At 48.6% G+C, this 26,887-nt stretch overlaps 1 protein-coding gene across 1 annotated transcript in view; it reads right to left on the bottom strand.

Annotated features, from left to right (window-relative positions):
• The window catches only part of PTPRS (protein tyrosine phosphatase receptor type S), an 89,816-nt gene that overhangs the window by 12,752 nt on the left and 50,177 nt on the right, over positions 1–26,887 (bottom strand). The window contains 14 exon segments of the mRNA XM_019610110.2: positions 1,448–1,545; positions 5,362–5,409; positions 7,728–7,840; positions 9,618–9,629; positions 10,296–10,453; positions 11,777–11,992; positions 12,222–12,315; positions 12,691–12,944; positions 13,439–13,536; positions 14,227–14,817; positions 18,215–18,332; positions 20,096–20,122; positions 20,559–20,752; positions 22,017–22,322. Of these exon segments, the coding sequence (XP_019465655.1) occupies positions 1,448–1,545; positions 5,362–5,409; positions 7,728–7,840; positions 9,618–9,629; positions 10,296–10,453; positions 11,777–11,992; positions 12,222–12,315; positions 12,691–12,944; positions 13,439–13,536; positions 14,227–14,817; positions 18,215–18,332; positions 20,096–20,122; positions 20,559–20,752; positions 22,017–22,322 (2,327 nt within the window).

The raw sequence follows: 26,887 nt of genomic DNA, 5'->3' as shown, positions 1-26,887 counted from the left end.
TTTAAGGTCCAGCTGTCCCAGATATGGAAATTAGGTTAATTACGTTTACCTCTAAATCCTCAGCCAGAGAATTAAATAAAACAAGGGCTTAATTCCTTCATCATTTTGCAGAGCCCTAGGGGTTTGCCTCAACTGGAGGCTTGGCAGAAGCAGGCTGAGCTCTGCTCCCAGCTCTTCATTCCCCCTCTCCCTGCCTGCGCAGGCCCTGCACGCACCACCTGCACCATCCTGCTCCCAACCCTTTGCGCACAACGAGCTCGGCCTTCACTGTGCCACTGTCCCGAGCTCAGCTCCAGAAGCCACAGCAACGGCATGGTACAAAGCCACTCGAGGACAGCGTCCCTTCTCACACTGAGCATTTTCAACTAATGGTATTTATACTGGTGTAATGTGTCTGTTTGCCTTCTATCCCTCTAATCTCGCCTCACATTCATTTCATTAGTGATGTTTGTTTAGCTCTGGCTCTACCACTAGAGGAGGTTGTGCTGGAACAAAGCCAGGGCACTTGGGATATTGCAGGATGCAAATTAGTCTTTGAAATCTGGATGGAGCCCATTAACGAGCTGCTCCCCCTGCATGGGGTGAAAGACCCCAGCACAGCCCCTCCTGGGTGCAGAGCTGTGACTGTGGGGCTCCTTTGCCCCTACTGCTGTTTGCAAGGCAGACAGGGCAGAAACATCCCAGAGAAACATCCCAGGAACTTTGTTCAGAACATATTCCCTCACTTGCTGCCTGCAAACAGAACCAGGCAGTCTAAACTAGTTATTAGCCTAAAAATAGCAGGGCATTTTGTCTCTTAACAACAGGAACCAGTCACACGTTCGATCTACCATGAAAACAGCTTGCATAGCGCTCACCCAGAAGCACTGGACACTCCTATGGGGATTAAGCAGTGCTGATGCAGCCACAGCAGTGCCAGGAGATGGAAGCACAGAGCTCAGTCCACGCCCCTGGCGACCACTTGAGCTGCACCACGGCTCTGCTCAGCTGCAGGAGCCCATTCCAGTATCCAAACATTAGCAGCAAGGAGAAAAAAGAGCTCATTGGCTTTACTGGCCACTGACGATGTCAGCTGTGGAGGAGCCACTGCCTGTCTCCCTAGCTTCTAGAGCCAGGTATCTCATCCCTCTGCCTCAACCTCTGCACATCCAGCAACGTGACAAAGCCATTCTCAAGGACAGCACCCCATCCCACCTGTCTAAAACTTTGGGAAGCACAACGTGGCAAGATCTCCCCTCCATGCAAAGGAAAGTCTCGTGGATCAGAAGTCTTCTACCATCTGGAACTGAACCTAGAAAGTGCTTAATGTTAAATATATAAAAAGCTTTTTTATTTCAAGTGACCAGATCCTTAAAGTGAAGCTATATTTGTTTGAATGAAGGCCTCTCTGAATTGCCTGATTTCCTGGCTCTGCAAACCCATGCACAGCACTCACTCTTGCTCATACCTCATACTCTTGGGATAATTTCAGGTTATCATTAGCTTTGAGATGCTCTGTGTGTTCAGCCAGCTCGGAAACAGGGATTGGTGGGTGGCTGAGCATACCTAAAAGACAAGACAGCAGGAAAAGAATGTGATTTAATAATAACTAAAATTCACAACTGTCACACATTTTATAAGAAAGAAGAAACAAGAAAAGAAAATAAATTACAATGTAAGATCTGCAATGAAAGTAGGGAGGTTAGAAGAGAAGAATTCAGGGCTCGAAATTGTGTCCTTGGAAGTAAAAACAATAAAAAATAAAAGGAAATAATTAAAAAAACAACAGTAAAATGAGTGTTTTCACAATGGCCCCTTTTTCAAATGTGTAAATCAGAGCATAACAAAAAATAAAATCTGAAGAGCAGATGTGTGTTAGTGATTCCAATAGTGGACTTAAAATGAGCAAATGCTGCCAGAGGAACCTACGCAGCAAATGGTACAGCACCCGCCATGACTGTAAACAAACTCCAACACAAAAGAAGGGAAGGGGCACAGATCCAGCCAACTGTGACCATGTGGGGCAGGGAAGAGGATGCAGATGGGAGAAGCAAAGGAGGCTTTTCAGGAATTGTCCGTAGCACAACAGTGGCTCTGTGGGCTTCTCAGTGAGCTCATGGATGTGGTGGTCTTAACCTTCACTACTGCAAGAACGCAGCCAGCTACGGGAGTGCTGAGTGCTGGCTCCTCTTCCTTCTCATGCACTGCAGAGGACCTTCCAGAGGTCCATCTGAAGGGTCGGCTGTACAAGCCCCAGCAGCAAACTCTGCTGTGAGTTCATTACCTTCTGTGGCGGACAGGCAGAAGATCTTTGTGACCCTCCTTAATCCGGGGAATGGGAAACAATTCACCGGGGAGACCAATGCTTCACAACCCTAGTTCACCAGCTTCCCTGACAACAGCAGCTGTGCTCATACCGAGACAGAGCCAGAGAACAGAGCTCGTGTCCCTCAAGACCTCCTGGCACTAAGGGCCACACTGCAGCAGGCTGAAGGCACCCAGCCAGGAATGGGGCTGAGCAGCAAAGGCAGAGCTGTGCCTACAGTGTTCCCAGAAGGGCAGCTGCAGCTCTGGAAGGAGCAGGGACCCTTCTCATCTCATTATCTTGAATAACTATACTACAAATCATGGTGGAAAAGCTCTCCGTGCTTTGCTCATCTGCATTGGATCGTGTTTTTCCAAAGCCTTCCTGTGCTGCCTGCCGGCTGATCCTGATACAAATGCAGCCAGTGAGGGCAGCAGCACACGGAAAGGCCTTGGGCAGTGCCCCTGTGGGAAGGAGTGGAGAAGAGATGGAAGCCAGGGAGAATTTCGAGCCCCGTGGGTGTTGGGTGTGTGACAAAGCAGCGGCAGTGGCAGCAGCATGGTCAGATACTCCAAAATCTCAGCACAGAGATGGCAAAGCAAGCATGACATCCTCAGTTTTACAGTGAGCCCTGGAGGGAGGCTGCCTTCCCCAGACCTGGGGGCAGGACATGTCTGCCAGAGTGAGGTTCACAGCCACCACTCCAGCGCTCTTTTCTAAGCTATCTAGATGTCTCTTTTCAGCACAAGGAAGTTTACCAAAAATGGAAGGGCTGTGTGGGGAGAATAGACCAAAAAACCCACTAGAATAACTCCCAAGTCTACATTGGCTCCGTGCCGTTCCACGGGCTAGCAGGCAGAACACACCTCCCGCTAACAGAGGATGGGTTCCCAGCACCTCCTGCCCCTTTCACTCAAAGGATTCCCCCTTTGCTTCCCACTAGAGCTGCCACCTGCTCCACACCAGGTGCGACTGGGGCGTTCAGAGGAATCCTAGAATGGCTGGGTTGGAAAGGACTTGGAAGAACATCCAGTTCCAACCCCTATTCATTCTGCCCTGTCCCTGTCCTTCTGCATCTGAATGGAAGGGCTGAAGAGGACAGCAAACACACCCGGAGCTGCAGCATTACAGCAAAGCCGAGCCCTGCTCAGAACAACTCATGGCAACTCAGCTGGTGTCTCAGATCTCTAGCCCTGCCACCAGCACCCAATGCTGACAAACCCAGGGGCTTACTGAGGTGTGGTTAGAAACACAGTAGTGTTGATGAAATTTCAAAAAATGAACATTTAATATTAAAAAGGGAAAAAAAAAAGAGCAACCAGAAAGCCTGGTGGAAACAAGCAAGCAAGAAAAAAATCCATCAGATGCTCTTTGGCTCTGAAATCACAGAGCTGTAAGCATCATTCCCTCCAAGTATGGGGTCTGCCTGGGAAAGGCCCACTGCACCCATGTGCAGAGAGAAGCCATGTCCCCTCCGAAGGCACTGCACAAGTTTCCTTAAAAAACCTTCTTGAGATATGGTCTGTGTGCCCAGTGCCTGAAAATCAGCTCTGTCTCTTTGCCACCTCCCACCACTGCAACAGCTCTGGCTGAGAGCATGTGGGAGCTTATCTGGTTTTGCTGCTGTTAAGGACAGGAATCTCCTGGTAGGATTGATTTCTGGGGTTCTTAATAATAAAACAAAACTGGAAACCTTTGCAGTGATAAGCACTTCCCTGGCCAAAACACCAAGCACACTGGAGTTCCCATAAAGGCCGAGGTGGAGTTTGATATTAAATAAGCCAGGAGCAGCACTTTCCAGCAGTGCCAGCCGGTCTCAGCTGAAGCTCCTTTGCCTGCTTTAATTAATGGCTCTCCTTAGTCAAGAAGGATGTGGCTCCCAGGTTTCCCCGCTCACTGATGCCTGGCTGTGGGGGGCAGCAAAGGGAGCCCTGGTGTGGGCTGAAAGAAGACACAAAGCCCTCGTGTTCCAATGAAGGGCTGAGTGGAGGTGGCAGGTGCACTGAGACAGTACTGGCAGGAGATTCAAAAGCAACGAGTGGTGTTTGGATTAAGCTATTCTGAGGACTGTCCCAGCTCTCACCTCCCAGACCACCAGCAGCATCCGCGATTCTTCACATTTGTCAGATAAAACCTCCCATCTATCCATCTATTTCCCTGCCCAGCACAAAAAAAGACCTCTACCACTCAGCAAAGCCAGGATCTTTGCTTCTAATGGGGATGAAGTCTTTCAGAGCTGCTCTCATCTAACATTTCAATCACTTGAATCTCTCTAATCTTATCACAGAAGACTTGATTCTCTGTGCACCAGCCAACTCACCAGCAACGTCACCCTAACATCTGTTCCACGGGTCAGAGCTCGTCTCTTCCCGCACAGCGACTGAGGCTGGATGGCACTGCATGAACCCACGGGCTGTGGAGGGCCATGGAGAAGCCTCTGGTCTTTGTGCTGCTGGAACAAGTCGCTGCCAACAACAGGCACCTGCCACAGATGGGCAAAGGCCCCCTCCCCATCTGCACAGAAAGGTGCCCACATGGCTCTTCCCAAAGAGAGGAGATCGTTAGCTGCAGCTCATTTCCTCCTTCCCCATGTTATGAAGCAATGAACACAGAACCACAGGCACACACACGTACAGGGCTCACATGCTGGTGCACAAAATATCACTTTCTGTCCAGGAATAAGTACGGGGGACACGTAGCCAAGCTTCAGAAATGGAACATCATTGACAACGGGGAGAAAAGGGAGCCCTGAAACACACATTCTTATTCTCAGAGACACAGAAGGATGGACAGTGTCCCATACTGCTGCTGGGGGCTCTATCGTTTACGCTGCTGCTACTGCCCATGTTGTGCAAAAGGCCTGATATTTGGTACTGTAAAACTGGAAGCGCTGTTCAGACGAACAGATGGCACAGAAAAGGGATGAGATGGGCAGACACTGCAGGAATACAGAGAATTCAGCAAAAATAAAAAGTAACAGGAACGAAACAGAACTGGAAAGGAAAGCGACAGAAGAGGAAAAAATAATTATGGGGGAAAAATGAAACCAACAGGAACAAAAACACACAGGAACTAACTTTCAAAGTCAAACTCAGGGTCACTGAGAGGGCTGCTCAGACCAGAATCTGCAGAAAACAGTAAAAAAATAAAAATAAATAAAATATACACTTTCTGAAAAATTTCATGCTAAAGCAAAAAAAAACAAAACAAAACAGAACAACATAAATCTAAAGAGGAAAAGAAAGTTATTTTTTGTGCTGATAAGGCAAGGACAGGCTTTTTAAGATTTGTGCTGCTCTGCTGCCCCGTCCTCTGTCTGAGCTGTTGGTGCCGCTCCCATCCCCACGTCCCCCCTCTGCTACGCTGCTGGGGACAGGACAGAGACCCCTCAACCTGGAAACCCGCTGGAGAAGAGCCCACAGCCACCTAAAACCACAACAGACTTCATTCAGATGGCTCTAATTCCAACAGCCCTTACAGAGCCTTCCACCTGAAAACCGCACCACAATCTGCCCATCATCGCCAGCACACTGCGATCAGAATTTCTGTTTGTTCCCTTTTTGCCCAGTGGCTATCAGTGTGGGAGGCAGGTGATCACCTCTCCCAGATCCTTTCAAACATTCCATGGCCTTACAAACAGCAGCAGAGGAAATCAGCCAGCTAACTCGAGCTGGATAGCGTTACAAAGAAAAGTTGGCAGTATCCTTTCAAAGCTAGATAGGAGAAAACCTGGCAGCCTTTTTGAGATCTACGGACTTCTGCCTAGCTGAGTCCTAACAGCAGCTTGCATGTCTCTGCTGCCTTTTACAAGCCTCTCAGATCAAGAATTCAGAGGTAAGCATGAACTAACTAGTAACAGACCCATTCATCTGTTGAGCACATTAACTGAAGCTAGGAAGTGCCTCTTCCTCAGCTGACTGCAGTCCTACAAGGACAGGGAGAAATATTCAGTAAGGCAAACACAAAAAGCAGCACTCCCACTTGCCTCTGAGCATCCAGGTTAAGCTGGATCTTTTATCTTTGCACTTATCCTAGCACTAGTTTCAACCAGTGCAGCTCTTTCCTGAGTCTCCAATCACCACCTGGAGCGCTCACAGGCCAACCTCCTGTCTGCACCCAGCATAAACCACAGAGCCCAGACAAACGCAAACTGCTGCTGAGCTGCAGCTGGAGACTCTCATAAGAAGTGGCTTATACAAACTTACTGTTGTTTATGCAAAGGGCAGCTGGGACAGCAGGATTCTGAAGTTTTACAAGTTCTCCTGCTGCAGATCCCAAATACCTTCAGACTCTCCTGCAAGAGCACCACTGAGTAAGAGCTGATTTAGGGGTCCAGCTGCAGTTGAACTGCTCTTCATTCAGTCCCTGCATGCTGGATTAAACCTGCTTCCATCCTTTAGCTGAGACTCAATCTTTCCTAAACTCAGATAGATATCAACATGCTGCTCCTCACTTTTTAATACAAACGCCTCAGTTCAGCGCTGTCCTTGTGGCTCCCTGAGGACCCCTGCTTTCTGAACACCTATTGGCTTGTCAGCCTTGCCCTAAGCAAACTCAGACAATGCTAAGGACAGGACTGGGATGGGGAAACAAAAGCTGCAGAAACATTACTAACAAGCACAAAACAGCAAAACAATACAAACAAACTGAAAACAATAGCCAGCCCCCCCCAAAAGCACAACAATTTCCTTTCCAAATCCTCAAGCACCAGAAGCAGAGGTCCATACCAGTGCACAGGCACTGCTCAGCATCGCCGTGTGTGTGTTCGAGGATGTGCCCGTGCTGTGCTGTGTCAGTGGTGGACTGCAGAAGTGCCATGCAGGCAGCTTAGACATGCATGTACATGGGGATGTGGGTGCACTGGCCTCTCTGCTGGGACATAGCGTAGTTACATTCCAGCTTAGAGCTGTACACTGAGGAGATGTTGCCTCTCCTGCATGAAGCAACCAGCTGCCTTTCTCTGTCCTCACAACCCACGGGGAAGGCCTGGCTCCTAATGGACCTTCTTTGTGTGTATAGAGCAAGGACCAGTTACAGATTTGGCTAAAGCACGTGGCCCTGCCATGCTTCATCTCTCTCACCCCAGGGTTTCCCAGCGCAAGGCTGCATAGCAGTGCTGGTGGGCAGGCAAGCTTGGCATAGCTACACTTGCAGCTGTGTACTTCACCCAGAATGCTCCGATTTCTTTAGCTAGATAGCCAGGAAAGCTCTCCTTCCTGCCTTGCGATTGCTAGGTAGAGTCTGCAAGGCCTTCATGGTTTCCCAGAAAAGGTTAATTTCATCAGTCTTGCTTAGCATAGGCAAGTTCTTGAGGCTCCCTGGCTGCATGCTAAGTTAGCACTAGGTCTCAAAGGCAGCACTGCTGCAGCATGGCAGGAAGGGGCTGGGGAAAGGGCTCTGCTTCTGCCTTCCCAGTGAGAGAAGTCAGTTTGCAGCTGGTTACCTGGAGTCTGGAAGTTGATGCGCCTCATTTCCACAGGGTCCTTGGGGTGGTGAGGGGTGATTTCAGCATTGTTCAGGAGGCATTTTGTCCGTGGCTCTGAATCTTTTCGTTTGCTTAAAAAGAAAAAAATTAAAAAGACAAAGCAGCTTAGCTTAGAGGCCTCTTGGTCTTTTCAGCTCGCCCAGAAATCAGGGCCAGCTACAGCCATGCCCTGAACAAGGATATAAGTTACACAAAATGTATCAGAAAAGGATTAATCACAGAATCACAGAATTGTAGGGGTTGGAAGGGACCTCTAGAGATCATCGAGACCAACCCCCCAAAGTTAAGTTTTGGAATGTTTTATTACTGTAACATTTGATTGGTTTTACAACAGCTCAGCAGCTTACATGCAAGTCTGGAAGTTCCCCCTTCACGCAGCAGAAGTACAAAGAGGCAACAAGGAGCAGCTGAGGTACTGCGAACCCATACCACAGCTCCCCTGCACAGACAAACCTCCACTCTACTCTGCAGAGCTCTGTAAATGGAAACGTTCCAATTCTGGCCAAGCCACTCTCAGCCTGAGAGAACCAGAGCCAACATAATCATTTGGAAAAGTACAGAATCTCCTGACCATGACCTTGGACATAAAGTACTGCTATTTCTCCGCTGGCTTGTTTAGGAGCTCTTATTGCCTTGCAGACAGAAAAGTCAGGGCAGTGGTTTTCAACCTTTTTTTGATCTACAGAACCCTAAAAATCTGGGTTCAGAACCAGCACAGACACATCCTCTCCCATCACAGCTGTGCCTGCTGAGATCTGTCTCACCTCCTTGCCAGAAGCTGAAGCCCGCTCTGACGTGCCAGCTGAGCTGCACATGAAAGTGGTTCAAAATCTATTCTGCTTAAAACGCGCTAGGTTAGCTGAGGCAGTTTAAAAGTCCTTGCTGACCTGGCTTATTCTCCTTGAAAAGAATTTGGAAGCAAAGCCCAGCGCTGATCTGAAGAGTTGATAACCTCTGGCAAGGGAACAGTGACACGCAGCTGGAAGCAGAACTTCTTGAATGAGCAGAGAACATGTACCCACGCCTCAGGGCTTGCAAATATTGTCCTAGCCCCTCTCACAAGATGGCTGTAAAGCTCCTCACCTCTCCTGCTCAGGTTGCACAGATGCCTCCCATAATATGCCCGCAGCAATAATGGTAACTGCTTAGGCAGAGAGGAGCTTGCTCAGTGCACTGTTAGCTGTCTCTTAACATCATTAATAGCTAGAAGAAGTGGCATGAGCCCTGCCAGCACTTAATGGGGCAGCATTTTGGAATTACACCATTTTGCAGTTTAAGAGTAGTTTATTTTTGCTGCAGTTCTGAAACTGCTGTAAAGTAGTTCATTGGCTAAACTCATCCCTTACTTCAATGAAAGCTCTCCCAGCCTTGAAAATGGTTTGAAATAGCCTCATTCTGCAGTTGTAAGCAAACTGTTAGAAGTCCCTGAATGATGGGACAAGAACTGCTTTTGCAACAGGGTGAGAACAGCTCAGCTGGTGAGATTCTGTTTCTAGTATGCCAGTGGCTCAGAGAAGCCTGTATGGACACTCAGACATAAAGAAAACCCACTGACTACCACACAAATGCATGTTTCCCTGCTCCAATAACCCTTGGTTTTATGAAATGCTTACTGTCACTGCTGCTTAGCTTGAGAAAAGCCATTATATTTAGGACCGACAAGCAGAAGAAAGCTGGCATTTCTCTGCTTTTTCTGCCCCGATTCAAATGTGGTCTTTGGTGGGTGTCCTTTAGGAAAGATCTAGCAGTAGAAACACAGCCCCATCACCAGAGACAGTAAATACTGCCTAACACACAACCAGCCCACAGAGAAAGAACCTTAGTAAACAGCAAATCTGGTGCTCTTACCTGTCTGGTTTGCTGTCCACGAAAGCAGTGAGTGGAGAAAAGACAAGACAAGACAAATGTCCAGATTAGAAAGGAACTGTAGAAGAATTGGGAAACATTTGCTCAGCTCTACTCCTGGTAACACAGGTGGAGGGCAGGACCAGCACTCCCCAGTGCTAATGAACACTGATGAGGAACACCTGAGTCCCTGCTCCCTACAGTACTTTTGTGTCTAGCAGCTTCACACATTCTGGGACATAAAAGATACTCACATGTGCATAAGCAAATGCACCTCTGCAGCTGAAAGGTGGAGCAGGGTAAATTGAGCTCTCTCCATAATGGGTAATGTCCCCATGGACACAGCTGTACTGGCTGGAGCTGTCATCCTGCCTCTTTTCTTGATTTATTTTGCTCAGCTTCTGCTTCCTTTCCTGTCCTCTTGCTGCACAGTGTGACCTGTCTGTTCTCAAGGGGCTTCTACTCCTGTCTATGCATCATGAACTACTCCAAAATCCAAGGAAAAGAGACTTCCAGAGGCTGTTCACTATTTCAGCATTTTTGCCTTAAAATCCTCTCTGGTGCTGGTGGGAGGATTTGCTCTCCAACTAACAACTTTAGGACCAAGCAGGAAACTGCCTTTAGGGGTTATTCTGGAGACATTCAGAATTGTCACAGATCTGGACAAGAAGCATAACTTACTTTTTGTAGAGCAGAATGGCAATGACAATGCAGATGATGAACACCACGGCCAGGACGGGCCCAATGACCCAGATCAGCCCTTCCTCTCCATCAATGATTGGCTGTGGGTCAGGGTTGTCCAGCTGGATAGGGTCAGAGAACGGACTAGCAGCAAAAGTCTGGAAGATATGAAAGATTGTGGAACAGAGTTCAGAGAGGGAACAGGGACTGAAAATGATGGGCAGACATGCAGTATTATAGAAGAGATAACAGAAAGAGAGGGAAGGAATTAAAACATGTCACCTCTGCTTCATCTGCATGGAACTGTGCTCCAGAGAAAATAAGAAGCATGTTCAAGCCCACCAGAGTCCTAGCTAAGGAGCACTGCCCACTACAACCTTCCCACCCCAGTAAAGACGTGCTCCCATCTTACACATATAACTATAAAAACCAAAGTGCATGGAGTTGAACTGGCAGGTCTTGGTTTCAGTGAAAAGTCTGGGATAGGACAAGAACAGGAGATTCGGGCTCTGGGTTTTCAAAAACTCTATCAGCTCTCAGCAAGACTACAATTTTGCGTCTATGAGGCAGCTGGCGTGATTGCAGGCTGTTGTGAGTGAGCGTGCAGTACCTCATTCTAAAGCAGAAACCACCACAAGCTGCAGTAATCCGATTGAGAAACGCATTCACAAGCGTGTCAGCCTAATCCTTTAATATCGAATACACAACTAAATATTTATTTTCAAAAATCCCTCTGAAAACCCTTAATTTCAAATAGCTCCCTGCTACAATTCCATAGGGAGATTTAAAAACAACAAAGTATTCAACTGCTTCCTATTGTGCATGAGGGAGGAGGGTAGGTAAATATTAAAACAGTTGTTTTCGTAAAGCCAAACACAACACCACTGAAATCGGCTGCGATGCTGAAGTGATGAAGAGAGCAGAGAGCAGATCTAGTTTTCCATTAAAAAAATGCTCCCCTCTCTGTTTGGTGGGGAGCTTAGCGATAACCAGGACATGTGGCATGCTGGTCTCAAAGCAGGACATCTGGGGTCACTGCTCTAAGGAATACAGGGGCAATCTTTAAAAGAAATTATGTTTTGCAAAGGGGTTTGACCCAGGGATCCCTGAACCGAAGTGTACTGCTGATAGTTCAGTACCCTCCACTCTGACCTCGTATCTGGAGCCGCAAGTGCAGCAAGTCCTGCCTAAGCAGACAGACAAAATGCAGATGCAGCACACAAGATGCTTGTGTCGTCAGCCTGTCTCCAAGGAACAGCACATTTGCTGGGTGCAGACACAAGCACAAACAGCTCCAATAGTCCACAGCTGGACTGGAAGGCTTTTGCTAAGAAAAAACCCTAACGCTCTAACATCTGGTGGAAGCGAGTTACAGAGAATGCTAGGGGGGAGCTGGCAGCTCACAAGAGCTGCTGCTGTCTCTGGTTGGTAATGGGGACAGCAGGGCCACAAGCATCTAAAGAGGGCAAGGCAGCACTTACTGCCTCAGGTTCCTGGAGCACTGCCAGGATGAAGATGACGTATCTCTGCCCCGGCTCCAGGGCTCTGTTCTCAAAGTTGTCGTAGTGTTTCATATCGCCCAGGACAAAGTGGTTGGGGAGGGAACGAAAACGGGCAGCAATGTAGGGCTTGGGGAAGTCCAGCTGACGGGAGTGACGCAGACTTCGGCGTCGGAGCCTGGCAATGTCCTGAACAAGCTGCAGGAAGCAAAGAACGCTGTGAGTACTGATGCCTTCAGCACCTTCAGGAAAGAAACAGCAAGGGGGGAGAGCCAAACCATGGCACTCCAACTCATCTCATTTTAGCTACTGGGAACACAGGTCACACACCCCAAACCCACTCTTCCCAGGATCTCCAGTCACCATAACATCCATTACACTCTTTGCTCTTTCCCTTACAGCTGGCTGCAGTCTCTGCCACACTCACCTCCTCCAGATCCATCTCTTCAGGGCTGCCCAAGGGGTTCAGGAACTGTCCTCCACGGGACTTCCTCAGAGGCACCACCACAATGTAGTAAGCTCTAAGAGTTGGGAATAATCAGAAAAAACAGGCCTGAATCTCATTCTGGGAGTGACAGGAGAGTGCACACACTGACAGAAGAAAGCTAGGTTTGCCCACCCACTCCTGGTGGCTCAACCCAGTAAACCCCACATCTTTAATTTATCAAACTTGTTATTGCTGTTTCTGGATTCAGTGACAGCCCCACACAACATGCCTCCCTTCGCATTCCTGTGGCAACAAGTTAGCCCCGGGAAGTGGCTCCACAAGACAAGACTAAGGCAGTGTTTGAACACACAGGGAACACACCCTCTGCTGCAGTCCTTGCGGGTTTGTGCTATGGACTCCCTGCAACATGAACTGAATACACCAAGTCTGCAGTTTACCAGAAACCTACTGGACAGCCACAGAGCTCTTCACATCAGGGAGAATCACCACCACGTTGCCATCAGCATCAGGCTTGTGGGTCACCTCTGGCTTCCTAGATAACATGTTAGCAGCGGTCCAGGCAGCCACATTCTGCTGCAGGCCACCCATGCTATTGCCACGGTTCATGAGAACAAAGTTGTAGAATGTATGGGGCTTCAAGTTGGTGATGAGTTTCTTGGTGGTGCGGCCATCCACATCAACATTCAGCCCATTGTACTGGATCTGTGCAGGGAGAAGAGGCAGCAAAGATGTACCATGAACAAGGCTGATACTGCCTAGACAATCAGACTCCTCTCCTTTGGTTTGCAGAGAACGTGGGCCACTTGACTGTGCCCTGCTCCAACCAGAGCTGGTGCAAACACAGGTACAGGAGCCATTGAGTGGGGAGCTGTCTGTCTCAAGGGCTGTAGTGTCCCCAGGCACAAGGCAGACAGAGGACAAGGCCTTATAACTTCTCTGCGAAGACAACTTTTTATCTGAAAATGGGAAGAGTGTGGTAACTTGCCTAGAGACAAAGGTTTTGTAACAGAGCTAAGAGTGCAACCCCACAGGCTGATTATCAGCACACCTGCTTGATCTAGAGATTAACCATTATTTGCTCATATCTGAGAACCAGATCCAGAATTTCTGTCTCTTATGATCTGTTCTTCAAATGAACAGACAAGACTCCAGGAAATTGACAAGGAACACAGTTCTGACTCTTGCTTTTTACTTGCCTTGTATGGAGTGGGAGAGTTGTAATTTTCAGGAAACTCCCAGCTCAAAAGGACAGATGTCTTTGTCACCATCTTCACCTTGAAGTTTTTGGGTAAAACTGCTGAGAGAAAAGCGAGGAAGAAGGGGAGAAAGAAGAAGAAAAGGCAGCAGAGGAAAGGAAGAGCAAGAAACAGAAGGAAGACAATGTCAGACACTGGCAAAAGGGTCTGCCAGTCAGGGCCTGGCTGCTGCAGCAGAAATGGAAGGGCTTGCTCCCTCCTTCACACTTTGCTTGAGTTTTGCCAAGGTTCACTACCTAATGTTCCCTGTCCCCATGCCTAATCCCGGAGAGGGTGAGGGAGGGTGCGTGGCTCTGCCCCTCACCCTGTCCGTGCTCAGTGCACACTATGGGACTAGGTGGCTGCTGCAGGAACAAGGTGCTGGCTTTCTGAGCATGCTCAGGTGAGGAAACCCATCCCAGGTAACATTTGAGGCTTTCTGATTTTTCTGTTTTCTTTCGGCTGCTTGCAAAAGCTGAAGAAAATGCTCTTCCCACCTGTATAGCGACTGGCCCCATACTTCAGGTGCCAGTGAAAGAAGGGTGTCCGGACTTAACTTAGAAGAAAGTGGTAAAAGAGACTTACCTGGCACAAGGCAGAGAGGAGCTGAGGGACAGAGCATGAAACCAGAGTGCTCTGCATTTACTCACGAGCCTGGCTGAGCCTAGCTTTACCTCTCCAGCTCTCTGCCTCCTGGCACCAGCCCCGGTTACAAGGAGAGAGAGGGAGGAGAAACCGGTAAGTCCTACCTTGATCCAGCTGGAATGTTCGATACTGGACGGTCGGGCTGTACGGCCCGGGGCCTTTACTGGTGTGAGCACGGATTTTAACATCATAGGCAGTGTTGGGTTTGAGGCCGTTGAGGGTGTACGAGTTCTCTGGGGAGGGGGGCAGGTCTTTTTCCAGTGGGTTGCCGGGAGAACCGGCTTCCCGGTAGGCCACGGTGTATTTGACGATGGCTCCATTCCTCTCGGCCAGCACGGGGGGGAGCCAGCCAAACTGGACCGACATGGAAGTGATGTTGCTCGCCTCGAGGATTTGGGGGTAACCCTTGGGGATATCTTCAGGGGTGGTGAGTTCCTGCACAGCTTCCTCCCCAAAGCCAGCCCGGCTTTTCACGGCCAGCTTGAAAACATATGTGGCGCCTTTGTGGATGCTGGGAGCGGTGTACTTATCCTCCAGGGCAGAGAACTCCAAAGTAGCCAGGGGGTCGACATCCTTGCGGCCAAACTGGAGCCGGTAGCCCATCACCTGGCCTTCTGCATCCAATGGAGGCTCCCATTTCACCAGAAGAGTATTCTCCTCTGTCTGGTGCACAGACAGGATGGGCTTGCCTGGGACTGGGAGAGAACAGAAACAGCTTCAGCCATGTGTGGGACAGGGTGGCTGGTGAGGTGATGCAGAGACCCTCCAGCTGCGGCACAGGCTCCTCAAATTGGTGGCAAGTTTTCACCTTGACCTGGTGTACCTCACCAGGTAGGCTGCTGCTACCTACTCACTCTACAGATGAATGGCCTCTAGCAAGTTTAGGAGAGGAGATGCGCTGCTGCTGTGATGTTCTTACACGTCTGGATTTTTGTTCCTTGACTTTGGGAAGGAAAGCTGAGCCCTGCTGCCCTCTTCTCACTGGACCACTTTACCATAGCTGGGAAGAACAAACTCAGGAGTCCTCCTGTCCTCATCACCCGAGCAGACTGCATCACAGCACAGGGACAAACGAGTGCAGGAGTCCCCTAAACTCCTGTTCTCTCTCTCTCTCTCTATTAAACTACACAGCTCATGCAGAAAGAGACTGGAACAGATTGGCTCAGGCTGGGAATGCCAGAGCAGCTGCGGGTGAAGTAATGAAGGATGGGGAAGGAAAGTCTGGGCAGCCTGAGGTCCTGAGCAGCAGGCACGAGGCCAGCTGAAGAAAGTCTGGCAGGCATCTGATCACCCAGTTGGGTACAGAGAAGCACACAGAGAGTCGAAACATGAGCCCAAAATCTGTGCAAGGTGCAGGGCAGGAAGAGATGCTGCAATTTCTCTTCTCTAGGTGAAGGGAAAAGACATCTGAGCGTTGGTGTTTTTCAGCTAGCTCCCTCCTCACCCTGTCAGTTAGTTTCTCCACATTTGGGGAGTACTGCAGGAACTCAGCATTGCCTCTGACTAATGAGCCCTGGCTCAGCCCGACAGCAGAGCAAGCCCACCGCCACAGTTAAATGACATCCGTAGGCCCAGAGGTTTCTGAAGCTGGAGAAATCAGAGCATTAATTCCAGCAGCTCACACATCATTTACATTCACTCCACTATTAGAGATCTAATTTCCTCCTCTATGCCTTGGTGTTTCTTCTGATTGAGCAGGAAAGGGAGAGAGAATGGAGTATAGAGTGACCCCGGCCCACTCTGGCAGCACGTGTCTGACTGAGAGTTGGCAGGGTGGAAAGCTGCAGTGCAGCTAACAAAGCGAGCAGGAGGGAGCTGGCAGGGAAGGATGCTGCATGTGGCAGGGATCCTGGCAGTCATTCCAGAGAAACCACTCTGTTGAGTGTACCAACTGACATGTGAACAGAGGGATGAGGCGCTGCCTCTGAAACAAATGCTTCATTCACTTTGAACTGCCATTGACTGCGCCGAGGGAGCAGCGTCGGGAGATCCCCTCTTGGAAATACCGAAGAAAAACATTACAGAGAAAACAATGCCATTACCTTTATGCTTCTGTTTTTATCACAAATGTTACTACAATCAGCTGAGCTTGAAAATATTACATTTGAACAACAAATATTGTTTTGGAGAAAGCTGAGAAGAAAGCAGGGGAAGTGTTTTATTTTGCAATTGGTTTGGACAGTAAAGGAGAAGATTGGATGTATTACTGTATTTAAATTCAGCTTCTAGCCCTGAATGATGAAAAAGATCTCTCTTCTCAGAAGGTATACTGACTCAACGCTGCAAAGAAGATAAGAATGTTACAGAATCATTTGGAAGATTTTTTTTTTTAATAGCTATTTCAAGTTGGGAGAAATTGAGTTTTGGGTAATAGCTGCTGTGCTGGAGAAAACATCCCTCTGCAACTGATCACCTGCACTACAAATCCTTATGGGGAGACATGGGAGAGGTTGACAAGAGTGACAAGAGAGGAAGGAAAGGAGGGAGAAAAAAGGCTCCAGAAAGAAAAATGAAGAAGGCAGAGGGCCCAGGGAGAGGAGAGAACCAGAGAGAGAGTGAGAAGACACATGGGCAAAACTGGAGGGGGAAGAAGACAAGTGAATGAAAAAGCTTCTGGCAGAACACTGATACTACAGAGCATGAGGACAAGAATCTGGATGCTGGCATCCAAACGTACCCTGCTATTTCCACCCATGTCCTGAAAATCAACTTTGTTCTCCATCTCTTAGCTATGCAGGAGAGGCAAGAGGGGAGAGAAAGGCTGAATTCTCATTTTGTCTGAAGAGCAATAGCATGGGATCAGCTTGGGACCAAAAAAAAGACAACAGCATAGAGGGCAGCTGCTGCTCCAGTTCTGCACATTTCAAGCTCCTGAGCCCCCTCTGTCCTGTGCACTCAGCTGAGGGTCTCTGCTGCTCCCAGAGCCTCAGCAGATGTCTCTGGGTTAACTATGCTGCACTAACCAAAGGCCTTTGACCACTGCAGAGGCAGAGAACAACAATCTTCCAGAAGCAAGAGATGATGTCAGTTGTGAAGCTGTTAGAAGTAGGGTGAAGAGAACTGCCCCACAACTAAGAAGAAAATGAACAGGCAGCCAGGCATGAGACCAGACAATGAAAAGAAATGACAAGGGCAGAAAGCCAATACCTGACAGCCCGAGCAAGGGCAAGATGGGGTGACAGAAGGTAACCACAGTCCAACAACCAGGTGCAGGCGTAACAGTCTTACTCCATTACACAAAACCTTTCCCATACTGCATAGCAGAGCTCTGTCTGGAAGAGCACCAACCACAGGAAGGCAGATGCTGAGAGGACAGGTGGAACACACACCTCTCCCTTCTGCCTGCAGTACAACCGTGTGGAGGAACAAGGAGTACCCTGGTGACTTTTGTCACTCCTTTCAGGCCCTTCTGTCCTAGCTTGACACTGCATCCTCTGCGCTGAGGCTGACAGACTTTGCCATGAAGTATAGGGCAAAGGGAGGAATGAATCTGGGTGGTATGTGCAGAGCGAGCCCAGGTTGCAAAAATGTTTGCAAGAAAAGGTCAATACTGTCATTATTTTCCTCCCTACTGATCACTAGTCACAGGTAAAGAGGGCAGGTATGTTCAGGCACGATACTAAAAGAAGAGAAGGCTGGGCAGTATAAGCCTTCACAGTCTCTCTGCTCTTTTCAGCTCTCTGCAAGTAAGCACCATGGCAGCAGGCCTCTGGGTCTCCTGTTCCCCACGGTACATGTGTGTGCCCACCATCAAAGCTGCAGAGTCTCTCCAGTGTCACCGCACAGGTTCAGTTCAGGCAAAGATTCTCTTAATTCTGATGCACTGAAATTTACAGTGCACGAGATTACAAGCAAAGAATTTGTCCACTGTTGTATTTCTGGATGTGGGGACTTCCTGCAGCACTGAAGAGAAAATTCTTTCATTTACTGAGGACTACCTCTGAGGAACGAAGGATTTTCTTACTAGAAATAATTTTTTCTCCAGGGGCAGCGTGACATTTGTTGTGAGGAGAGTGAGATGAAAGAAATTTCTTTGCTCCAGGATGTTATGAAACTGGGGCACTGCAATGGATCAAAAAAAAAAAGTCTTACCTGCACCCTTAGTGGTGACCACTTTTGGTTTGCTGCGAGCACCATCTCCCTTCATGGTGTAGGCGGCTACGGTAATGGAATATGCAGTCTCAGGCTGGAGCCCAGCAATGACCATCTCCTGTTTGCAGGATTCCAAAGGAAAGTGGTGTAAATATTAATGTACATACACACAGGTAGATCTCTCCTCCTTGTGGGAATCTTGGGTCTTTTGTAACATGCAGAAACATTCCCTGAATCTGAAACCACCAGGCACTCAGGGTTAACCTAAGCAGACGTAGGAACTGCAGGAGGATGAGGGCCACGTTCCTCTGGTGAGCAGCATGCACATCCCAGCTGCAAACAGCCCCTCTGTAAACACTGCGTGTTTCTGCAGGCCATGATTCAATGTGTTCCCTTCCAGATCTACCTCTCACACGACCCATATCTCAACACAAACTGCTTCAGCCATCAAAACACTGTTGTGCTCTTCAAAGCATTCCTCTTCACTATGCTGTCTCAGAGGAGGTTTCAGTGGTTTCAAGGAGATTACGTGTTTTTATCCTTCATCCCCTCCCTTCTCTCCTCAGAGATATTTTTATAATGCCTTCATAATATTAAAAGGATTGTTTTAACACAAAGTGCAAGACGACGCTTTTTGCTTGCAGGTTAAGAACTCTACGAAATCCCCAATGCCCTCCTTCCTCCCTCCACTACCAGCCTCACCACACCTGATTCCCAAAAGCTTTTGTTGGAAGATGGGCCTCAAGAACAGCCCTTCCCCATAAAGCACTCAGCCCCTCCAAGGGCTGTGCTGTAACAGAATATCCATGCTAAACCAAACAGGATGGGGGCACTGCAGCAGGGTTTTCTCCAAGGCTCTGAGAAGAAAGGAGATGTGAATTCTATGCATGTTTCACAGCCTTCTTCTCTCTCACCCCTACTGTACCTCAGTGCTTTAAAAATGAAATTATAGGGCAGCACTCGGAAAATTTCTGGTGCTGAAAATATCTGTGTTGCCCTCACAGCTGAGCACGAGGTGGAAAAGCAGTACTTCAAAATAGCAGGATATCAATCACGTTTGGAAGCCATTAGCTAGGGAGACAGGTCTGCCTTCTGGGAGTCAAAAAACTTGTCCTGCTTTCACACACATCACTGAGTTCTTTTAACATTTTAGGCAAGCAACACAGCCTCTCCATGTGTAATGAGCCCCTTGCTTTTGTAGGGTGCTCGGCAATCTCTGGGAGATACACGTATATTCACTGCAGCAGTGTATTATCCTGGGACCCCACTCCTGCAAGGAAATGCTTTTTCCTGCTGCTTTGTAGCAGTAAGATCACTGAAACCATTTAGCATCTTAGCAGGAGCAGCAAATGCCAAACAGCCCAGATGACTTTATGGTCTACTTGAAAGGCGAAAGAGCCAACAGCAATTCAGGGCTTTGTGTAAACAAGTATTCTATGAATTTTGGCCTTTCCAGGGCACAAAGTGTTTGCTGATGACTTGGAAGTTATAGGGCTTTCAACATCCAATGCTTTTCAGTCTAACTTTGTTTTTCAGACACAAGGCTGGGTGGTGGCACAGCAGCCCATCATCCTCCCAGCCTCAGTGTCCCACCTGCTTCCCTGTGGAGGAGCAGCAGACTCGTCTCTCCTTCAGAGCTGAAGGGAAAACCCTGCAGTACCACCGCGTGCCGACAAACTACACAATCACACAGGGTTGCAGAGCAGAGCAAACAGGGTGGGGACAATGCACAGGAACACCAACAACAGGTTTTAAGGCACACTGGCACTGCAAAAACAAACAAAAAAACCAACCAAACAAAAAAAGAAAACCACCACAACAGGAAGTGGGAGAAGGGGAGGGACAGAACCAGGATAGGAGGATCGTTTTGTTTTTACTTACGTATTCAGCAGTGTCATCTGTTTCCCACTGAGCAGAGAACAAGAGAGGTTTTGCATATGAGAATACAAGAGGGGAAAGAAGGGAAAGACAGAGACACGGTATGAGGAAGAAGTCCCTGAGCAAGCAGCCACACAAGGTCAGAAGTTACCAGGCCAGCGTGAAGGAAGAAGTAGAGTGGGAGAAATTAGTAGATTCCACTGTGGCCTTTGTCTATCTTAAAGGACTTTGCAGACACAGGAGGCTGGACGATATTTAGTTCAGTGCTGGGAGAGCAGCTCATGCTCTTCCACAATGGCTGTTTTCTGGGACCGCAAATGAATTGCAGGAAGATAACATCTACCTTTGTCACAGACACGTTTCTTCAGTAATACTTTGCTTGGAATGAGACAAGGTGGCTGGGGCACCCATCCCCTCAGATCTTCCACAAGAGAAAAAGAGGTTGGAGCAGGATGTGAGCCTTTACCTGGGCATCAGCCAGCATGATATCCTTGATCTGGGGCAGCCCCCGGGCCTCTCCATTCTCCATGCGCACATAGTGGACCTGGTAGCCGCGGATCTGGCCATGCTGGCGGTTCTGGACTGGAGAGCGCCAGAACACCTGGATTGCAGTTGAGTTCAGGACCTCCACCTCCACTTTCCGAGGCGGCGCGCTGGGCACTGCGAGGAAGGGACGGAAAGAACAAGAGTCACTTGGGGATTTCTGTCTGGAGCCCGTAACTCCATTATGGGGTATATGCGTGCTCCATCTACAGCTCCGAGAGAAGGGAGAGATCTAACGTCAACCTGGTTACCCCATTGCCTGCATCTGGCCTTTACTCAGTGAGATGGGGAAGCACTCTGGGGGATCTAATCTGCACCACTCAGAGATCTGCATTGGGTCCATCTCAGCCCAGCTATTCCTCCTTTTTCCTCAGTTTGCTCAGCCATATAGCTCCAGGTCAAATTCTGAGGGCAAAGCTAATAATCCAAGGAGCCAGAAAAATCTCTGGCCACGTGACAAGGGATGTTAGGGTGGAGAGGATGTGGAGGGAGACTTGCCCTGGGAGTTCCCAGTCCTCCTGGGCAAGGCAGGGCAGGCAGGTCGGTGGTGACAGAAGCTGCGTTGTCTCAGGTCAGGAAACAAAAGATGTCATAGATGGAACATGGGGTCAATTTTTGGAAAACATAGAACTAAAAAAGAACAGTGCCTGAGAGCTTGAAATGCAAGAAAACCACATTTTCTAAGTAACGCATCCATCCATTTGGATGTGGGCAGATGGTAAAGGAAACAGGACCAACGCTGGGGACAAACCTACTCTATCTTTTCCAGTCCTTTTTCTCTGGGATGGAGGAAGAAAACTTGAGGAGTTTAAATCTGACTACTGTGATTTACTGGATTTTATCATTGATGGGTTTACCTCACTGTCAGAGTTTTCTGCTCCCTTCACGCACATTCACATTTCTCCCGGTTTTATTTCACTGTATAAATAACAGGGAAGTTCAAATCTTGTCACCATTTGTATTTGTGCCAGAAGTCTCCAAAGTGGACCACTGAACTGGAATGTAAACTGTCCGTCATTAACAGTTTTCTGCAAATTTAATGAAGAGACTCTTCCTTTTTACCACTACCAGAAAGCCTGAGGAGCAAGTAGCAAGGAATGCGCGGGAAAAAGTCTCAATATTTTAAAGTAATTTCTGGCAGCAATCTCGTTCTTTTCTCTGGCTTCAGTTTCTTACTGCTCGCTTGGAGCATCTGGCAGGGAGGTGGGGGCCCAGGGCCCACAGCCCCGCTTCCCAGAGGGGCAAAGGTGGTCAGCACTCCGCACCTCCAGCCCTCGGGGGGGAGCAGCGCGGGGCCCACGCAGGCCCTGCTCTCGCATCAGCCACGAGAGGGGATTCAACACGTGGGAAACCCAGGACAGAACCAGAAAAGCGCAATTACCGTCTTCATCTGTCCGGACGATAACTGGCGAGCTCTCCGGGCCCGGCCCCACCTCCGTATGAGCCACGACAGTGATGCGATACTCTGTCCACTTCTCCAGGGACTCCAGCAGGATCTGACTGGTGGTTGGGGGGATATCATTCACCTCCTTAAGCTCCGTGTCCTCAGAGTCCAGCGCTCGATAGTAGACGCTGTAGCCGGCCAGGACGCCATTTTGGCTTTCGGCCGGAGGCGGCCGCCAACTTACCAGAATGGCGGTGGATCTGGTGCTGACACACTTTATGTCTTGAGGGGGGGCAGACGGTTCTACGAGGGGGGAAAATTCAGGAGGGAAAGGGAAGAAGGGGGAAAAAACAAAAGATGGGAAAGATAAAAAGAAAAAAAAGAAAATGACAACAAAAAAATCTAAAATAAAACGTACAAAAATTTGGTTTAGGAAGACAAAATTAAAAAAGAAGAGAGCTTTTTCTTGTTGTCTTTTTTTTTTAATGAAAAGAAAAAAAAAGCCAACAGAAATGAAATGGGGCATCAAAACTGAAATGTGATAAAGCAAAGCACTGAAACAGGAGCGGGCTAGCCACGAGGGTCCTGCTGCTTTGGGGTCTGCCACCAAGTCTGCAGGACCTCACCCTACACAAGAGCCTTCCTTTCAGCTCCTGCCTTACAGCGGTCTGGCAAATCCTGTCCTGGCTGTCGAAGCCCTTGTTGCCAAAGTGCAGTCTCTGAGATCTCAAATTTCCTTGCAGGGATCTGTGAAAAGTAACTAAGAAAAGCAAATCTTTGGCCAGAAGGCGTACACTTAAGAGACTGTTCATCCAGATGTAAGTTATTAGTTGTGCACAGACTGAAGAAGGAGAAAAGGCAGAGTGGTGACGGTCAGGTGCCAAGCAAAGAGTCTGCAGTGCTGGGTGAGGGCAAGTGCTCAGCTTAAAAAAAGTCCTGCAAAGGACTCTGTCTGGGTATTTAGGTACCAGCGGGATTTTCAGAAGCAGCAGCATGCCTGGCTCTCATTTCACTCACTGACCAAATTACTGAAGGATATTTGGGAAGGTCTCAGGAGGACAGCTTTGGAGGGCAGAGTGCCTCACTGCAGCGTTTGCTGATCTGCCCTAACTGCTGGCAGCAGGAGCTGCTCAGCGCGCTGTGGGACGCTGCGTGCCCAGGCGGCCACAGCCATGCCCTCAGAGACCAAACTGCAAGCAGGACGGGTTTGTCCGGAGCTGCCATAGGCCTGGAGCCTGCTGAACAGAGAAAGCCTGGTATTTCTGTACCCCGACGGTAACCTGGTCACTCTGGGCTATCTCAGACTAGACTTTTTTCCATCACTAATTGCAATCAATCAGCCCTGGTAAGCAGAATGATCTGTTCTGATGGTAAATCTGCAACTCTCACCTCGCTCAGACAATCTGCAATAAATAGGTTTTAGTACTCTGCAGATCCTGCCGGAAATGAAGGTGTCCTTATGAGCCCCAAAGCATCGCATGAGAGCAGCAAGGGAGTACACAAACGCTGTGTTCTTTTTCATTTCTCTTTTTCAATCAACAGAAAGCTCTTTCACTGAGAAAGTATTTTTTTTTCAAACATCTCTCTCCTGTCCCTGAGTCACCAGCAGATGTTTAGGCCCAGCCTGCTTTAAGGACTCGGCTAAACCAGGTCCCACTTTTCCCACTTTGTGCTGTGAAATCTGCATGCTTTTGCCTCCACTAAACAGAAATAAGAGCTTTGTAAAATGGTAGAGATAGTTCCTTCCACTGCAACGCTGAGCACCTTGGCTGGTAGGACATTTTGAGTGCTCTTCTCCTACTTTCATGCTTTATTACTATACTTCGGCAGCATTTATGTGGAGTGAATGAAGCTCTTATCTTTAGAAATCACAGTGGATTTTGGGTGGCAGACCCTGGTAATGGCTAGCCACGCAAAGTAACACACAACATGTGAAATAAACAAAACTCAAAGTAACAAACTTGAAAATAAAACATAAATCAAGCCAATAATTTAAAACATACAAACAAACAAAAAAAACATCAGAAAGGAAATCATAATAATAAAATAATACTGGTACAAAAGTGACTCTTTCCAGAACATTCCCAGTCTGTTTACCTACCTTCCATGCTTCAACTGCTAACTTATAAGACTTTCTTACGAGAGAACAAGAGAAACTGAGCTACGAGGTCAGACCAAGCTCCTGGTGGGTTTCTGCACATGACTGGCTTTTAGATGCCGCCCGGTCCCAGTGCTGGCTGCCTGGCTGAGTTACACTCCCCCTGCCAGCAGAATCCCAGCGATCTGGGTCTCCAATCTATTCTCTTTTGGTAAGCTACCTGTACAGGGGGCAGAGAGCAGGGTGGCAGATTCCCACCGATGGTTCTCCTTCCTCATTTAGCTCTCTCTGCTCTCTGGTGGATGCGGCACCAACATCTCCAAAATGGAGGTGTACTTCTCTTTCCCACACCCCCGAAACAACTCTGGTCCTTTTAAGGGTATGGAGGAGAAAGACTCAATCCTCTTCTGGCGCTGTTCGCTCCTTTTTTATCCCTCACTGGGGGCTGGTGCTTTAAAAGCCACCTTTCCTACTCAGAAGTCAAGACAAAGCCACCACAACTGAGAAACCCACTGCAGAGAGGGTCTGACCTGACCTACCCTTTCCATCCTGAAACTCATTATGAAAGTCCCAGTAAGCAGAGCTGGAGCTCCAGCTGGTACTTGGGTTCACTGTTTGCACTGCAGCTGCTGCGCGTGGCCACGCTCGCTCACTCACCCTCTATGCTCCAGCATGGGGATCTACTGGGAGGCCCAGAAGAGAGGCCTCCTTTTGGGGTCGTTTGCTCTTTTTCAGGTCAAGAAGGCAGAGTGGTGGGTGAGTGATAGGGGAGAAGGCCCAGATCCCACCTGGACCTCCTTCCCATCACTCTCATTGACTACAGCACCTGGATGAGAACAGCCACCAAGTGCTGGCTGCCCATACTGGAGACGCATCAGGGGAGCTCATGGCACTGAATTCCTTCACAATCCAGACCAACCTGTGTGACCCTGGACATGTGCACGCATGCATGGGGACAGAATTAGTAAAGTGGGAGCAGTATGCAGGAGGGAAAGTACTGCAGCTCAGACTGGAGGCTGTGAGTCCCCCTCACAACAAATCCCTTCACTGGAAGGGAGCCGCAGCCCAGGCAGGTATCAGCTCTGTCTGTTGGTTCGTTTTTACCACACAGACAGCTCTTCGGGAACCCTTCCCTGCCCTCCCCAGGGCTCCAGGACAAGGGGCAGTGTGTGCAGATCCACACACGTGTGTGAGCCTGCGGTGACAGGGTGGACTGTATTTGTGAATCCGCTTGAGACCAGCCAGTACTCACCTGCACTGCATCTTTTACATGCTTTAAAGTTGACTGTCCAAGCCACAAGAATGACCCTTACTGACCTTACATAATACAATGTTTTTTAACCCTTTAGGTACCACAGACTTTGTATACTTTTCTTTTTTCACTTCATATACTCTGAGGAAGGGGGAAGGGAAGGAGAGCAGAGCTAATGGGTAGGGGAAACATCCTTTCTTAGGAAGGAACAGAGGGTAAGAAATCCTCCTTGTTCCTCTACACCTACACAAGCAGCGTCACAGCACCCACCCTGCCACCCGTCTGATGCCACGTGCTCTGCACACTGAAATTTATGAGTATGAGCCCTGGACAGTCATGGCTAGGTAGAAAGGGCAAAACTGCTTCCTCCAATCATGAGATTCTGTCATTTTTTTTACAATCTATGTCTCTGGTACTTGAAGAGTTAAAACCCAGCTACTTCAAGAAGAAAAATATACTTTACCTTTAGTTTAATGGATTTTACTTTGGTTATGATGCTCAGGAGGAGCCACCCTGACAGGGAGGTGGAGGGTGTTGTGCAGAAAGGTGTGCAATGCAGGGAGGGCTGCGGCATGCAGGCACATGCTTGCCAGCTGAGCTAGGAGGGGAAGAGCACTGAAAGCATCAGCAGGCTGCAGGAGAACGAGGGAGACTTTGCTGCTGCAGAGACAAGATGCCATTGTGGTGCGAAACCTCCCAGCAAGAGACAGACAGACAGAGAGCAGGGAGCTGGTTTCATTGGGCTGAGAGAGCATGCAGGCGGGCAGGCAGATAGCGGAAGAGAGAAGAGAGAGAAGAGCCATTGAGCAGGCCAAGGAGGAGCTGAACAGAAAAGGAGCTGCAGAGGGAAGACACAAAAGCCTGTCTTGAGCCAGACGGTCTGTGAGCCGAAGGATGTCGCCTGGACCAGGGAGAATTGACTCGTTCCTCCAACAGCCAGCCAGGAAAAAATGTTTCATCGTGTTACAGGTCACTGACAGCTCCCAGCTGATGTTCTTAAGAGCATTGAACTAATGAAACTATCCCTCTGAAAGCTGAGCTACAGAGAAATAAACCAGGCCTCACTCTGGGTAGGTGCCAGGTTAGAAAAAGACCCAAAGCCTTCCTCTTTCCCGGACTCCCTTCTCTTCACCCTTTAGGGAAAAATATTCAGTGTCACTAAGCCCTGCTGACATTGGCACCCCCAGCCCTCCTTCCAGCCAGAAAGCACAAATCCAAGACTCTCTTTTCTTCCCATCCCCATGGATCTCAAGGAGGGAAACCCCTTGCAAAACAGAAGCAGAGTGTGGGTAAGGTTGACAATTATTTTCCAGGTTCTTTCAGTTCATTTTCCCCCACCCCATAGCGATGGCCCATTTGGCAGTACCATTTTGAGAACAGAAACAGAGAATCTGCAGCCTGCAGCCAAGTCAGGAAAGGATTTTCTTTGGATATGTACAGAGAATAATAAGAAAAAAAAAAAAAGAAGAAAAGAAAGAAAAGAAAAAGGAAAAAAGGGAAAAGGAAAACGAAAGTTAA

This window comes from Meleagris gallopavo, chromosome 30 (genome assembly GCF_000146605.3).
Source record: "Meleagris gallopavo isolate NT-WF06-2002-E0010 breed Aviagen turkey brand Nicholas breeding stock chromosome 30, Turkey_5.1, whole genome shotgun sequence".
NCBI lineage: Eukaryota > Metazoa > Chordata > Aves > Galliformes > Phasianidae > Meleagris > Meleagris gallopavo.
The sequence above is the reverse complement of the archived record's forward strand: the minus strand, read 5'-3'. Positions and strand labels throughout refer to the sequence as shown.